The 17,362-nt window shown below is 31.7% G+C and overlaps 1 protein-coding gene across 2 annotated transcripts in view; it reads left to right on the top strand.

Moving 5' to 3' along the window:
* Positions 1 to 17,362, top strand: part of LOC127709089 (uncharacterized) — a 74,944-nt gene that overhangs the window by 8,144 nt on the left and 49,438 nt on the right. The window contains exon 3 of one of the 2 annotated variants that reach the window (XM_052214443.1): positions 1,952 to 2,064. The exons of the other annotated variant lie outside the window; for it this stretch is intronic. Within the exon in view, the coding sequence (XP_052070403.1) occupies positions 1,952 to 2,064 (113 nt within the window). The remainder of the gene's footprint in view (positions 1 to 1,951; positions 2,065 to 17,362) is intronic. 2 annotated transcript variants of the gene reach the window in all.

Genomic DNA, 17,362 nt, shown 5'->3' with positions numbered 1-17,362 from the left:
TTCACTTTGGAGGTGTTCCGTACAACGAATTTTTAGTTTTTTAAGTGCCTGCGCCAACGTGACCCAGGAATTTTTTTATTCCAATGTCATTATCACTGTTTTTGCTGTCTAAATCGCCATAATTTTCTCCGGGTCACGTAGGCGCACGCTATAAAATTTTAAGAAACACAGGCCTAAAATCGTAATTTTTTCTACTTTTGGCGTTTTTTATGCCCTTTTACCCCCCTCAACTCACCCTGTTGCTGAAATTAATTGTTTTGAAGATCATCCAAACAAACTTTAAACATCAGGGAATATTTTAACATGATAAGTAGCTTTCCAAAACAAAATTTGAAAAATGAGAAAATAGGGGGGCCAAAACAGGGGCTTTTCGTACCTTGTCCTTTATTGTTTATGAACTTTGAATATTTCGAAATACTAAGGATTTTATACCCCAGGAATAGATTAGCTTGGCTGTACTTGCCAAAACTTTTAGGATATTTTGCACATCAATAATTTTCAACTTCGTTCTATGTTTGGCCTTTTCAACTTTTTTTAATCGAGCGTCACTGATGAGTCTTTTTGAGACGAAACGTCCGTTTGGGGTACAAAATTTCAATCCTGTTATCTATGATGCGTTTACTTGTTATGCCCCACCAACGATAGTATGAGATTCGTTATGTTTTCTGGCCTCTGTCCGGTCTTCCGTGTGCCCAGTAGCATGTTCAGGTTTTTGGTTACAGTAGTACAGTCGACTCTCGTTATCTCGAAGTCAGCCGGACCAGAGAAATATTTCGAGATACACGTAGTTCGACTCAAACGAAAACCGGAAGTTTGACAGAACAAGGGACACAACTCTTGCTTAACTTGGTAAAGCTAAAATAAATCCGAGTGAATAAGGGAAGGGGATCGATATTCTGGTATCAGATCGATGTATTTGTATGTCATGGTCTTTCATTATTATAATAACATTATTTTTACTTATTCAATTGTTTCAGTTACAATTTTTTTCCTCTGGCTTTTATCCGAGAGAGTAATTTCCAATCGATAGTTTCGTTATTCAGGTCGTTTATAGTTGACAAAATGGGTTGTTTATTCTCGGATACAAAAAATTTTAGAAAATTTAGATTTCTCTTCATTTTGTTTTATCTCACTCTTTCTTTTCAAAAGAAAATACAACAAGATTAAAGACGCCGATTGAGTAGTTTTTAGGTGATCATCAACGGATGTCATAATCCTTACTTTATACACACCCAAGCTCATTAGTGTAAATCACAATTAATTGTTATGTAAACATTTTAAATACTTTTTCATGAACATTAACAATGCATCACTAATTATTTATAAAAATTCTATTAAAGATAATCTTAGGTAAACACTCGTGGAAATAGCATGTCATAAATCAATACAGTGGTCAGTGACTGGAAATTTAATTACACGTGTATTGTCAGATTAACTCTTCAATCCATTTAAATGCCGGAGGTCATGTTTTGACATATGTGTATTAGTTCGAGATAAATAATGAATTTTGAATGCTTTTGTTAACCTTGGGATCGTAAATTTAGTTCGACTCAACCGAAATTTCGACTCATCCAATTTCGACTCATCAGGAGTCGAATTACATACATTTATATGGAACAAAGTTCGGGACCACGTGAAAACTTCGACTCATCCGAAATTTCGAGTCAACCGAGTTCGAGACAACGAGAGTTAACTGTACTTTATACTAACGAGTAGTTGTTGTCACATCAATATGACTTTTATTACACATGTTCACTGTGATGTGATTTTTTAATATAAGTCAAATTTGGTTTTGAACTTGATATCGCAGTGTGCTTTACATGTTTGAACATGTGAACACACTATTTGATAGTACTAGCCAGACATGATGTACTAGGGGGTGCACATATTCCGGTTTATTTTATTTTTTTTCTTCATGGTTTAACGTTGATATTCCCTTATTGTATTGCAGGCATTTTATGAGTAAAGCCCTTTGTAAAGAGGCAAAGAAGTGTAAAGCGATGACTTTCGCTACTGATATGATGAAAGAAATGACAAGAGCCGTTTGTGTTGAGTATAAAAATGGTGAGTTTATCATTTCTGTTCAGATGACTCCTTATAGGAGTGTTTGCCCTTAAATGTCGATTTTTATCAATTGGTTAAATGTTGCTATTATGATTTAAACATTTTATTTATTTATTTCGTCAAAATCGCTTTTCTGGATTTTGCTTCATCGGGTACTCGAACCCAAACTCTTGAAAACTAGAATATATATTGAGAGAAACATTAAAATATGAAAACAATAATAAGCCAAGATCAACAAATATGTCTTCCAAGCAAAAATCATTAGACAATTTCTTATTGGGGTTGTTACCCTTTAATGACATCCAATTTTAACCGTTTATTGCGTTTTGACTATAATCTTGTAAATTATAATAATTAAAAAGCAACTTTATAAAAACTATGAACACCTAGACAAGGTCTACAATGAAGTCAAAAAACCGAAATCGTCCGTTTTCGCCTTATATTAGTCACCAGCCTTTAAGAAAACATTTCTCAATTTTTAGTCTTTTTGACATTATTAAAATATAATATGTAGAGAGCAACTGTGAACATCAAAATCATTAATCAGCTTGCCAAAATCAACAAATGAATCAATCTTTAGTCGACTCCTTATCGCAGTTATTGTCTTTAAAAAACAATGTAATCCTTTCTTCGTATTTGTTTATTATCTTGAGAACTATATTGACGGAGAGACACTGTTAATAGCTTACATGATCCCTAAAACAAGATCAGGTCAAAATGAAAAAAAGTATAGCTTTATAGGGATAACTGATCCTAAATGACATTTTTTACCAATTTCCGCGATCTTTTGATATTATCTTAAAAACCTGAAACTATAATAGGTAGAGAGAAACTTCAAAGAGCAAAAGTTATCTGCATGAAAAGATAAAAAAAAAAGAATCGTCTTGACGAAATTGACAGTTGACTCCTATAAGGAGTCATTGCTTTCAGAATTTTACTGTTGCTTCTACCATTTTTCAGACAATGGCCCCTTTCATCAATAAGGGGCTTTTTCATTGAAAAGGACTCTTACGGCAAACATTTATTTCTTTCAACAAGTTCTTTTTTAAGCCCTGAATAAACATTTCCTGTGATACTTATATAATTATTCTTCACAAATTTCTACTTCGGTGTTAGGTGAGCTATGTAGGTTCCGAGAAACATTAATTGTGAATACTTTTATATCAGTGCTTTGTGTCTAATGTTTTAATTTTAGTCGTTAATGTGCCTCGTGTGAACCGATAATTTGAGTTAAGCCAACTGCAACTGATTCTTACATGTTGCTCTAATCTTGTGCTGTCACACCACTGTTACAAGTTACGGGAGGGTTGAGTGTTCACTAGCATGGTAAGCCTTCCACATTCATTATGTGACTGTCCGAAGTCAGGAACCAGTTGTTCAGTGGTTGTCAATTGTCCATGTCTCTCATATTTTGTTTTTCGTAAATTGTTTTGTTACAAATTAGGCCGTATCTCGTTTGAATTGTTTCCAATTTTTCATGTCGGGGTCTTTGATATCCGACTTTCCAGTATGTCTTTTTCTCATTGTTGAATGCCGTATGCATTGTGGCCTATAATTAATTATATTCTATTCATTTGAATTCTCAGATCTGTATTTTGTGTCTTTTGTGTTTTATTTTTTTTTTTTTTTTTGTTGGTTCTTTGCATTGATCTGATGCCTCTTCAATTGATTTTTTATAGTTTGTTCTTTGTTCTTATGTTGTACTGTAACACCACTATCAACGATTAGCGGAAGGGTTTTGACGCCAGCAAATATGTCTAATCCCACCACATTCAGTGGTTGTCTGTGTTTCTATATATCATACTGCTTACTATGCAGTTTTGCTCATCGTTGAAAGCTGTACGGTGACAAATAGTTGCTAACTTTTTCGTCATTAGGTTGATGGTCTTTTTGGCAATCAAACCACATCTTCCCATCTTTATATAACAATATTATCATTCTGAAAATCCATGAAATATTTTCTGGACATTAAGCATCCATCAATAAATCCAAAACAAATCCTAACATTAACATTTCAGACTTTCTGGATTTATTACCATGCTACAACGATCCAGAATTCCGATCAGCATTCGTGAGATGTGTCCAGAATTCCTTTGTAGGGTATGACCAAAATACGTGTGTGTAAGTTGTACTTTTTTAAATCCATGTTATCTATAAACCTATAAAAAATAATATTGGTACTTGTAGCTCAGCACTTCTTGATATCTTTTTATTGCAACAAAACATTTTTTTTATAATAGGTGGAACCTTTTAGCACTTATTTGGGACAGAACGGTTTCCCCTTACTTTTATCAATTTTCGGCTTTAAATTTTCCATTCCCCAAAGCGTGCACTTTAGTTAATAAAGTATAACAAAAATACCGAACTTCAAGGTAAATCCAAAAGGGGAAACACATAAAAACTTACCAAATCAAACGTTATCAATCAACGGAACAAATGAAAAATTTGCATTTTCAAAAAAATAAAATGGTTGGTTAAACCTGGTTTTATGGTAAGCTAGACCTTCCACTTGCGTAACAGTTGTTTATAGTTTATTTATATTGAAAAGATTGGGTGAGGAACCAAAACAGATATAATAGGTTAGTGTGACAACCGTTGATTACATTTTGCTCGTTTTATTTCCCATCATATCCATTTGGAAATATTGCAATTGGCATTTTTTTTTCTTTAAGTAATAGAGAAACTCATCCTACCACTTGACCCCGTTAAAAGCAATATTTGTTGTCGATAGCTAAATTTTCAAATTTAAAATGCTCGTTAAAGCTTCGATTGTCAATTTTCAAACTTAACACTCGAAATATTGATATAGGTCGTTTTTAATGTAGCTTGCAAGGCCATGTATGTTGCCTATTGTAAGGTATCATATCTAACAAAGACATTAGTTCTTAAATACTGGTGGAACAGCAATGAACATATTTTGCTTTTCATCATAAGTCTTTTCTTTAAAAATTGAGTTTGATTTTTTATTAGATCAACAAAATCAAAACAAGTATTACGATAATCAAAACTGCAAATGGAGCTTTAAACGAAACACATTCACAAGCTTTATTTCATTTGTCATGTTTAAGTGATTTCCGTCTGATTATAAACCAATTTAAAAGCAAGTCATTGAACTTGTTTGTTTCAATTACAGGTTTGTGGACCGTCTGAAAAACTGTGCTTCGATGTTTCATCATTGTAACAAAGAGCAGCAAGCATCTGCTGTAGACACTATGGTCGAAGAATATAGTAAAACAATATGCAATCATCACAAATTTAATATTGGAGCTCCTATGTGAGATTTGTAAACTTTAAATAAATGAAACTTTTTTGATCTATCATAGATATATTTATTTTTATTTTTTTTCCACCGTTTTACTCTGAAGGATAGCATTGGTTCGTTATGTTACCTGTTTTATGAGCAATACAAAAAGTAAAATAACAAAAATATCGAACTTCGAGGAGAGTTCAAAACTGAAAGTTCCTAATCAAATGGCAAAATCAAAGGCTCAAACACATCAAACAAATGGATAACAACTGTCATATTCCTGACTTGGTACAGGCATTTTCTTATGTAGAAAACAGTGGATTAAAACTTGATTATAGCTAGTTAAACCTCTCACTTGTATGACAGTCGCATATAATTCCATTATATTGACAACAATGTGTGAACAAAACAAACAGACATAACAGACAAAAATGTCACAAATATGGGTACAGTAGTCAACAATGTGTTATAATCTTAATCACTATAGAAACAAGCAAAGATGTCAACAAAGAAAAACACAAAGGCATATAGACAAAGTACATAAGCAAAAAAGAAAGACAAAAATACGAACAATTACCATAGCACAATAACACAATGACGGGATGTATAAGTACCGAGCATCGCCAAATGGATATTACCAAAAATAGACTAAACGTTAACAGTAAACTTAAGGTAATATTTAACAAAGACAAATAAAAGAACACTATAACACGTAATTAAGATGATAAACAACGTCAGTACTTAGAATCTATACTTCATTATCATCGTGTATTATTTGTGAAGTTGATACGGAATATTTATCAACAAGGTCTTGGTATCTTCCGATGAACTTTTTTAGAAAAAAGACAAGACGTTCTTTGACATAACCCTGGTTCATCAACTTTTTGCTCAGACACTGGTGCGTTTTATAAAGTCTGAGTAGCAGCTGTAAGCTCTTGAATACCGAATGAGTTGGGAAATGTATATCCCATATGCAGGTGAAGTTGGTATATTGCTACTAAGGTGGAGAAAATTTATAATTTCAAAATTAAAATCGTCATAGATTCTGGTACTGAGTTGTCAAATTTGAGGTATAAGTCTAAAAATGAGGCAGCGGAAGTTGTGTCTGTTGTTTCTTTAATTTCTAGTTCTGGAGGATATATATATGGAACCCAATCAGAAAAGTTTGGATTGTTAATGGAAAGAAGATCATCAATATATCTAAATGTGAAATTAATTAAATGTAGGAATGCCGACAATTTGTTGAAAAAATCTACCTCCAAATTCAAAAAATATGTTGTCAATAAGAAACTCTAGCATCACTTGTTCCTCTGTGTAGCATGTTTTATCGTTTTGTTCACTTTTAACAAGATATGCCGTATGGTATCCCAAAGTAATAAATTTATAGCGTATGCGACCATTGTTATGTTGAAAAGCATTGTGGGTTACTTCTTTTAGACAATTTTTCAATTTCACATCCCCTGATGGTACAAAGGGTTGAAAAATCAACAGTTTTGATAGAACTTATTTCAGAGAAAGATTATCCAGAGATTCTTTAGAGTCTATAGATAATTAAAAAAATCTATACTTCTATCAGAAGATATGCAATCCATTGAATAGTCTTAAATGTTACTCCAGCTCTTTCCTTGTATGACAGTAAGGGAAAATACAAGGTTTGAATGTTCATCAACGAGGTAAATGTTAATATTGTGTAAATAAAGATAAATACAAGGGGCGATGTTATCATACTTTTAGTTTTCCTCGCATACAATATATATATATGTATGTACTAGCCCTGGTCGGATTAGCATGGATGAAACATTTGTGAAAGAAAAAACTCGTTGATTATACATGTAAGTTGTAAGAGGTGAACTATTGAAATAAACTCCTTTTCTAAGTTTTCCTCTCATTCTGCTTTTAATGGACACAGACAGGTTCAATTAGTTTTCTTTCCAACTGAATACTAAGTAATCAATTCAATCATGAATAGACCCCTGTTTAAGCTGTGGTTACACATATTCCTGGAAATTAGTGAATAGACGTGGCATGAAGTATTAAAGGCTAGCTTTTCGTTTTTTCTTTAGAAACCACTGCATGACGTCTAATAAGTACGAATAAAGGTAAACATGGTATACGTCGCAAGGATAGTACAATTATTGGAACATGCTAACAAATTTATAGTCCTGGAGTGTTCTTACTTTGGAACATAGCTTTACGTTCCTGTGGCGCTTACTTTTGAACTAATCTAGGAGCGTCGTCGATAGATTTAAAAAGGCTTGTAAAAATAAATAATACACCGTATTGCTCACCCTACATTTTATTTTTTACTGTTGTTAATAGACTTAAAACACTGAAAATATTTTTTTAAAACAGTTACATTTTTTACATCTTTCAACACCAAGGCTTACAGGTATAGTTATGTAAAGGGGGAGATATGTGATCAAGTTAAAACTTTTGGGTTGTTTGTTTACCAATCAGCTTCTTACAAACTTCCATTAAAGTAAATAAACTCATCATAGATACCAGAATTGAAATTTTGTATTTGCGCCAGACGCGCGTTTCGTCTACAAAACTCATCAGTGACGCTCGAATCAAAAGAAGTTAAAAGGGCCAAATAAAAGACTTCGACACCAATACCGACCTCGAAATTTGCAAAAATATTTCGATCAAATAATACTGTGCATGCGCTTATCATAACAATGGCTGACAATGCAAATTAGGACCGAATTCATATCATCTAATGGAATGCCTGGGCGTTTATCGTAAATTTGTTGATAGCCGTTTGATAGATCAAATTTCCTACAGGTCAATCTTTGATTAAATACAACCTCATTTTAAAACATTTTAACTTGAAATTTTGTGTTGGTTCATGTGATATCGTTTTGAGTGAAATTCAAATAAAGTGATCGAATGTCAGTTCTTTGTGTATGTTCCAATTGTCGTAACCACACTCCTGTCTTCTTTTCTCAAAAGTGACATACAGAATAAGACTAATGACCAGGTCTGCACTTATGTGTGCCAGATGTAGAGCAGGATCTGCTTACCATTCCGGAGCACATGAGGTCCCTCCAGTTTTTGGTGGGGTTCATGTTGCTCAGTATTAAGTTTTCTGTGTTGTGTTTTTCAGAATGTTGTTTGGCTTTTGAAACGTATTTATTTTTTGCCATGACTTTGTCGATTTGATTTTGACCTATTTGTTTGATTGTTTGTTGGTGTCCTTCACCTCTCTTTTGTTGCCTTTTAAAGATTTTTCTGAATATAGAAACATTCTTTTGTTTTCATATTTCCATATTCTATCTAAAACATGTAAGTTAAATATAAGGATATTTCATAATCTTTCCTATGATCTTTCTGTGTGATAATGTCCATCTCATGTCCCTTGACTGAGATCTGTTCATCATAAGCAATGCTACTTTCATTGACATTGCATTGAGTGATTGCGTTAAACAGACTATCTTAGGTCTTTCATGCATTAAAAGTTTCTCGGCTACATCTCATCTCAGAGTTATCGCACTTCATTGATATTATAGTAGAAAAATTCTGTCTTATTTGCAGAACCATATGTAATCTTTATTAATTCAACTGTAAATATTCAACGACGTCTTGTTCAAGTTGATATTTCAGTTTTTCACCAAGAAAAAATATGATTGTTTCTCTTTCTGTATCTTTCTTTTGTATTCCAAAGAAGGGTTGACTTCATATGAGTTAGTTATCGTTGCAAATGAGTTCGTCTATTACAATTTTTAAAAAAAGTGTGTTTGAAATTAAGCATCGACTGAAGAAAAAAATAATATTTGTTTTCTATTTTCAATTTCTTCAAATTATATTTATTCACAAAGAACCTGCAATCCAGGAACTCTATTCTGCGGCAAACAGACTTAAAAAACTTATTTAAGTTTACTGAAAAACTTTAAGCGAAAAAAAGAAACAGAGATCTAGCGAAACCCCATAGAATGTAAAGATGCCCGTTTGGTCTCAGGTTAAAACTTTCTGAACAATGAACCGAAATGTAATAGAAAGAATGAATAGACCATCGCAGGAAATGGTCAGGATTTTATTAATGATTCTAAACAACATATGAAACTTGGATTTGTTATCATGTACTTTTTAAAATTTGTAGAACTTAAACAGACTTTGTATGCCTACATTTTGTCTAAAACATCCATTAAATACTTTCAAATCAATTTACTTACCATATGAACATTAGCTTAAATTAGCTAGTTTTGTTTTCCAATACATTTTCTCAACAAAGGTAAACAAAAACGTTACCCACATATGTTTTGTAAAAACATTAATTTTACATATTTTACGCAGTATCAGTATAAGACTTCCGTTTTGTAGTCTATTCTATATATATATATATATATGTATATATATATATATATATATTGATAGATTGATTGGTGTTTAACGCCACTTTCAACACTATTGTGTTATTTCCTTGTGGTCAGTTTTTATTGGTTGAGGAAGGCGGAGTGCCCGGAGAGAACCACTGACCTTCGGTAGGAAAACTGACAATCCTAGTCAATTGAGAGTGGAGTCGAGCGAACTTTCCACGTGCCGGATTCAAACTATCAACCTCAGTGTTGACAGGCTAGTGATACAGTATATCGACTACTTAGACCACACAGCCACCAAGTCCCCCTCTATTCTATATAAATATAACTGTTGGAATTCTAATAAATTAATATATTCATTTAATGTCATTTTAATAAGCAGGATGACATTTCGGTAAGTGTATATGTTATTGATTAAAAATATTGCTTCGTAAGCAAGTTGTGTTTATCTGTACATTTTAAAATTACCTTGCGCTTGATGACGAGATAAAACTGTGTTTAAGATTTTATGTGGGAGTTCAGTTCATATTTATCTAGAATGTAATATTATATTAAACAGTTTGCAGTATATTAGCTACATCACATGAACTGTATTTCTAATACCCGGAGGCTTTATTGCTTTTTAGTCAGAATTTCTTCCTCGGTTATCGACTATTGACGAATTTAGAGTATTTTCAATATTCTCTGGAAGATTTTTTTAAACAATATCAAGATCTTTATCTCTATCAACAGCCTCAACTTGTCATTAGAACTACACTGGATTTTTTTAATTTTGTTTGTTATTTTCCATAATCCTTAAAGGGGCATTTGCTGTCAAATTCATCGTTTCGTGTGTATTTTAGTCTAGACGCCATCTACTATGATTAACTATCGATTTGACCTCCAAAGACTGCCGACGGTCATATAAGCGATATAAACATAAATATAGATATAGATAGATAGCGAACGCGTGCAATTGGATTTTACTAGGTCTGTTTAATTTCATATTATAGGTAAAAAAAATATATGTTAATCATCGTTTTTACTTAATAAGAATGAGTATTTGTGGATCGAATCAGTCAATCAAATGATTTACCTTTAATTGTTTCACTTTCAATGTTGACATTCTTTTCCTTTTAATAACTGAACACTCATAATTAGTGCGTAATCCGTCTCTAGCAAGTGAATAATTCATCATCGATGTTTCTTAGCTTATTTTGACAAAATTGAACCATACTGGCTGCTAAAAGCGAATTATTTCACTATTTCTCTTTCATTAATGATTGAACAAAAAACAATCTTATTTTAAATTTTTTATATACGTATCTCGTAGCTAGTGCCCCTTTAAAGATCAGTCTAATATTTTTATGGGATTATTTCATGTATTAGCAGTATGTATCTGAACATCTTGTACATACTTGTTCATCTATCGTTAATACTCTGTACTTGCCTTCTTCATTGAGGTATTTTAAGCTGAATTTTAAAATACTTATATTTTCTATCGTTTGTCTCTGTGAAAAATCTTTCTTTCAGATTCACATTTTGTATTATATCAAGGGTTGTTTCAAATTTCTTACATTTTGTATCATATGTATAAATTTTACATGTCATACCAAATACATTATCAGATGATTTTTAAAACACATCACAAAATTATTCACAACTGTATCAATATCAGATTGCCATAAATTTAGTTTCAAAAGCACCTCGTCCAACGTAGTTTCTATATTTCTAATAGTATGTGCTCCAATTACTATTACGCGTTCTATAAACTTTGGTTTCCCGTTACTTGTCCGTCTCATGTTTAGTCTTTTTGTAACCATGTCATTTTTCATTATCAATTGCATGAGCTATGATTGAAAAACTAACTGTAAATTAAAACATCTGAAAACAATGGGATTAAAATCCTTTCCTTTCTCATCTTGCCTTGCTTTTTTCATGACGGGATACAATTTCTTCCGTCGTGTCTCGACTTCGTCTGGCAACTCTCCTTAATACCGAATTGTTTCCTTTTTAACTGGTATGAACTATTAAGAACTGCTTGGAGATCTTTACGATAGATAGATCGTGCTACAATCAGTATCACGTTATTTAGACCTTGTTTTCCAAATCTGTGACTATTTCCGAACTCTGTATTTTGTGATCAATCTGAGGTTGATAATAAAAAAACATAATAATTTCTTTGCTGCACTTGTTCTTTTCTTTGATATTCAAGGCCGAAAATATCAGGTTATTTCTCATTGACCTACACTAAAGATCACCAACATACTCTTCCAGGCGTTTTATGTGTTCCGAGTTGTCTGTTATATGCGATTTATTTATATCAGACTTAATTTTCCATATTTTGTCTTTCATTTCTTCAATTTCCTCCCCGTTTCATGCACAACGATTTATGGCACAATCTAAAACAGTACTCAAACCTTCCACATTGTTCTCCATTTGTATATTCTTATTTCATTTAAGAATCTTTTTATATCAGTAAACGTTTTTTAAAGACTATCTATATTTTCCAATTTTTGTTCAATTGTAGCCATTATTTCCTCTTTAAAGCAATTATTTTCAAGATATCTGTTAGAACATTTTAATCTGTTAATAAATTTGTCGCATTGATTGTATTCTGGTTGATTTTACTATACATGGTGTTCAAAAAGGTGACTATATCTTAAAAATATCTTAAAAATACCTATTATGTCTGTTTGTTTTGTTCACACATTGTTGTCAATATAATGGAATTTCGTGTGACTGTCATACAAGTGAGAGGTTTAGCTAGCTTTAAAACCAGGTTTAATCCACCATTTTCTACATAAGAATATGCCTGTACAAAGTCAGGAATATGACAGTTGTTATTCATTAGCTTGATGTGTTTGAGCCTTTGATTTTGCCATTTGCTTAGGGACTTTCCGTTTAGAATTTTTCTCGGTGTTCGATATTTCTGTTATTTTACTTGTTGCTGATTATTTAACTTGCGATTCTTATCATAACTAAAATACATTAAAGGTCATAGATATTAGAATTCCAATTTGACCTAGGGGTTTCTGGATCGTACTGGATTCCAATTTGAATTATTACATATACATGTAAATAAAATTGAGAATGGAAATATATATGTTTTATTCATGTATTTAGTTATGATGTTTCTTTTGTAAGTCCAGTTCGATATTGAGTTATGTCTTGTCGTTTATGGTTTGAATTCTGTTTTTTTCGGTACATTTCACATATGTTTTATATGTCAGTACAGTCGATTTACTCGTTGTTCGTCTGCAGTGTTTTTTTTTTTTTTTTAATGTTGTTTGTTTTGAAGTGTGTTTACTGTTTGGTCTTACATGATCTTGCTTTATATTACAATTATTTTATTTTTATTTTCTTTATGTATGTAAAAGTTAAGATAAAAAATCAGTCATTTCATTTATATGATTTTAAGTTTAAAGCAACTATATGCACAGGATTTTTTTGTTTATACAAATAACACAAATAACATCATTACAAACACCATTACAAACACCATTACAAACACAATCCAAATGTTATATTCTTGTACGTTTCTATAGATAAAACAAATCTATTTTATTTAGAGAAATTTACCAGTGATAATATAAACGTCAAAATAATACGTCACTCTTTTGTGGCGTTGATACATTCGTGTGACGCGCAGTTTATACTTCATTTGTGGTGTCCTGGTGAACTGCCGTAAATTCATGTGAGGTGTCCGTTGTTATTCTGCAGTGTACATATAATGTACTATTATATTATTTAATAATGTATTTCTTTGTCCTGAGTGTTCTTGCGTTTATTTGTACTGTATTCTTGTCACGTAATGTAGTCATTGTTGTTGACAATTTAGGCAACAATAGTTTACCGATGTTAAAATATAATCAATTGATTTACGAGTATACAAAGAAATGTGGGGTATACATCAATGAGATACCAACATACGAAAAAAATAATCAAAAGTCATATGACGGGCATGAATAGTCTGCAACAATAGACGAGGGTCTTTAAAATATATACACATTTAAACCGTACATAGTTTACTCTGACAATTCATTTAACAGAAAAAAAAATCACATATTTGCCATTAATACTTACTTCTACAAAATAACGAAAATCATTAATATTATGACATGAAATACGACAATAGCAGCTGACGAGGTTCCTGACTTTGGATATGCACAACAATTCTCCAATGGTATTTAATCTATACAATCTCTTTTAGATTCATGTTTAACCCCGTATCTAGCTGACTGACCATAAATGTGTCACATAATCAAAGTTTGGTTCTATCCAGAATGTTCTTATTTATTTTTTTTTTAATATCTTTTTTTTTACGCATTGTTGAAGGCCGTACGGTGACCTATCGTTTTTCATTTCTGTGTCAATTGGTCGTGTCATTGGTAATCATACCACATCTTCTTATATTTTTATGAATACGTATTTTACTTTTAACCCAAACGGCACTTACTTTTGTTGATTTATTTTTTAATACATTTTTGCATACCATAAGAGACGAAAGAAAAAAATGGATAAAATGGAATTCGCTCTTTTGCATACGATTTCGATGTAATCATAAAGATTCATACACATGTTCTACTTCTTGCTAAATCTGCGTTTAAGGATTTTACGAAAGATTTCTGTAATATCAATTAATGTGTAAGGTACAAAACTTCATAAGGTTAGCAGCAGAGGTAGAGCCAGACATGTAGTTTGGACAAAATAAATAGCACAGACAAGTATGTAAGTATGACCTTCAAGACTACATATCAAACTCTTGCTAACTTCCAAATTCGTAACTAACCACATTAATTCATAAATGTCAAGCATACCAGGCATAAATAGTATATTTAGCTATGAACTTTTCAAGCCCTGAAAGAACCAATTGAGAAAACTATTTTTACACTCTTTTAGGAAAATCTTGACAAAACAAAATAACATTATATCAAATTTAAAGCATTGTTATCAGTAAACTCAAGCAAGATAAGTTTTATTGGAAAACCTTGGCATTTAAACAAATTTGACAAAAGTAGATAAAAAACGTGCAGGCATTTATAAAAATAACAGCTTGTTTACCATACAATATTAAACAAATGAACACATTTAATTGTTAAATATCTCCATAAATATTGAACTTATTATGTAATTAACACATCATAATTCGTCAATTATCTCTATGAATATTGTACTTATTTCGCGCTCACATATAAATATAAATGACATTTCTATATTCAGCACAACACATTTAGATCAAACTCGTTTCAACAAGTACTACACTGACTATGTTGGCTTTGGTACTCTTTAACGTCGGTTTTGCCTTGGGTAAGTTTAATCTTTTATTTTAAGTACTTGTCTAATATTTAGCACGGTGAGATCTCATTTCTCCAACATTTGATGGGCGTATGACATTTGCGCCGATTTAAAAAAAAAATGATCTTCATGCATATGTACAACTGGCTAACGGAAGAGGTTTGTAATGATAAATTAACAATAACATTCACCTGCACAATCGGCGCATACGAAAGACAAAATCGGCGCAAGTGAAAGACAAAATCGGCGCAAGTGAAATGCAGATCGGCGCAAATGCAAAACGCCGCATTTGATAGTTAGACTAAAACAACATTATATATAGGGATTAGGGGGTCCTCTTAAGGACTGGCATCTTGATATTTACCTTTAATTCACCTGTTCTTTACTAAAATATTGTTAAAAAAGGGTATTTTTTTTTTAAAGATATACATTAAAAAACATTAACAAAATTATTTTTTTTTACAATAATTGGTTACTCATATATTATTTTTTTCAAAGTCGATATAATCTAGCACAGTCATGTTAATTTTTATTTTACTTTGTTTTCATATTTTTCTCCTCTGTTTTCCACAATAATGTATTATTGATAACAATGTTGCGATCTTGAATAAAAATAAACATTTTATATTCTGAGAACTATTAACAGTTTATAATAGCTTGAGTCATTAAGCTTATATAAAAGTACCAAAGCTTCATGTTATTTTCAATAAAAAATTATTTAAAAAAAAATCATTTTGAGATTATTTCTTGATCATGTTGATCACTTTTATGAAATTTTCAGATTGATTTGATTTGAATTTTCCTTTTTTATTCATGGATTTTTTTGTTGAATAACTTTTTTATTTTGTAATTCAATTATTGTAAAAATAACGTGTGTGTAAGTTTAATATATATCTTTAAACAATATGGCCTTTTTAAATATTTTAGAGCTGATATAGGTGAATAACGGGTATATATCAAGATGCCAGTCCTAATGAGGACCCCTTATCCTTAATGTTTTGTTTTTTTTGTCTAATTATCAAATGTTGAAGAAACGTGACTAAACCTTAATCACAAACAATATTGCATATTCCGCATCGATAACGAATAGTTTCTATGGCAACAATAAACATCTAGTCATATCACCACGTATTTTTGTTAGTTTTTACTAAATATATATACATGTATGATAAAGATAATACTTAACTCAAGTTATGTACCTTTCATCACTCAAGGCTTGTATTATAATTAAAATGACTGGAACACAGGTCGCGTAGAACGCTCGACTAAACGGAGTAAATTAATTGGCAAATAACAACCGGAATTTCATGAAAAATAACGGTGGTAACAAGCTTAATTTGAGTCATCTTCAAATAAATTATGAATTGTTTTCTAGCACACCAATTGCGGATTGTAATTTCGTATTTAAGATGTGTTATATTCAAAATATGATGAATGAAGACGAGTTTCCAACTTCAGAACAAAATTTAAATAAAGACGTAACAAAATCAGCCAAGTAGTCCGCATTTTTCTGCTGACATAAAATATCATTTATATGCTCTTTTTCTCTAAATTAACTGTTTATAAAATGTTCAATTTCTCGTAATACAAGGGTTTTCTACCACAAGTTATTGGTCATATTTGGCACAACTTTTGTATTTTTGAGGTTGTAATGCCCTTCAACATCGTTTTTGATAAGGCTTTACAACTATTTTGATTCGAGATTTACTGATGAGTCTGCTGTTGATTATACGAGTCTCGTGTAACAAATTATAAGCCTGGTATTCTTGATGAGTTTTTACATTGTAGGCATGTCAGATAATTTATAAACATCGTCATTAAAAATCCTACATTAACAAGTTAGAGTTTACCATCATGGTTGATTGGTGTTTAACGCCACTTTCAGCACTATATTGTGCTATTTCGTGGCAGTCAGTTTATATTGGGAGGAAGCCGGAGTGCCATGAGAGAACCACCGACCTTCTGTAGGAAAACTGACAATCCTAGTCAATTAAGATCGGAGACGAGCACGAGCGCACCTACCACGTGCGGAATTCGACCTCATAACCTCAGTGTTGATAGGCTAGTGAATTTTCTGACAAAACATTGTTATAGTTGCAGGTACATTAAGGATTGTTCCGGAAGAATGCTATCCAGTGTTTAGTTGTTCTCGCAGATTTCTAGATGTTGGAAGCTTCTTTTATGATGGCGATACTTTAAAAGATGTCAGCGTAGAAACAGTTGACAAGCTATGTCAGTATGTGAATGTTTCTGTAATTAAATAGTATAAATACATATATATATATACCTAGGTCTTGTCACAAATTGTAAACCATCGGTATATAACGAAACTAATGAAACTTTGGTAAAATAGACTAAAATGTTAATCTGCGTATTTAAACTTAAAATAATGTTTTACAAGCATTCCATTGAATGTTAAAAAGAACAATTAAAACATGTTTTTTGTCAATACTAGATC

This window comes from Mytilus californianus, unplaced genomic scaffold, assembly GCF_021869535.1.
Source record: "Mytilus californianus isolate M0D057914Y unplaced genomic scaffold, xbMytCali1.0.p SCAF_7, whole genome shotgun sequence".
Classification (NCBI taxonomy): domain Eukaryota; kingdom Metazoa; phylum Mollusca; class Bivalvia; order Mytilida; family Mytilidae; genus Mytilus; species Mytilus californianus.
Note: the sequence above shows the minus strand (reverse complement) of the source record. Positions and strands in the feature narration are given on the sequence as shown.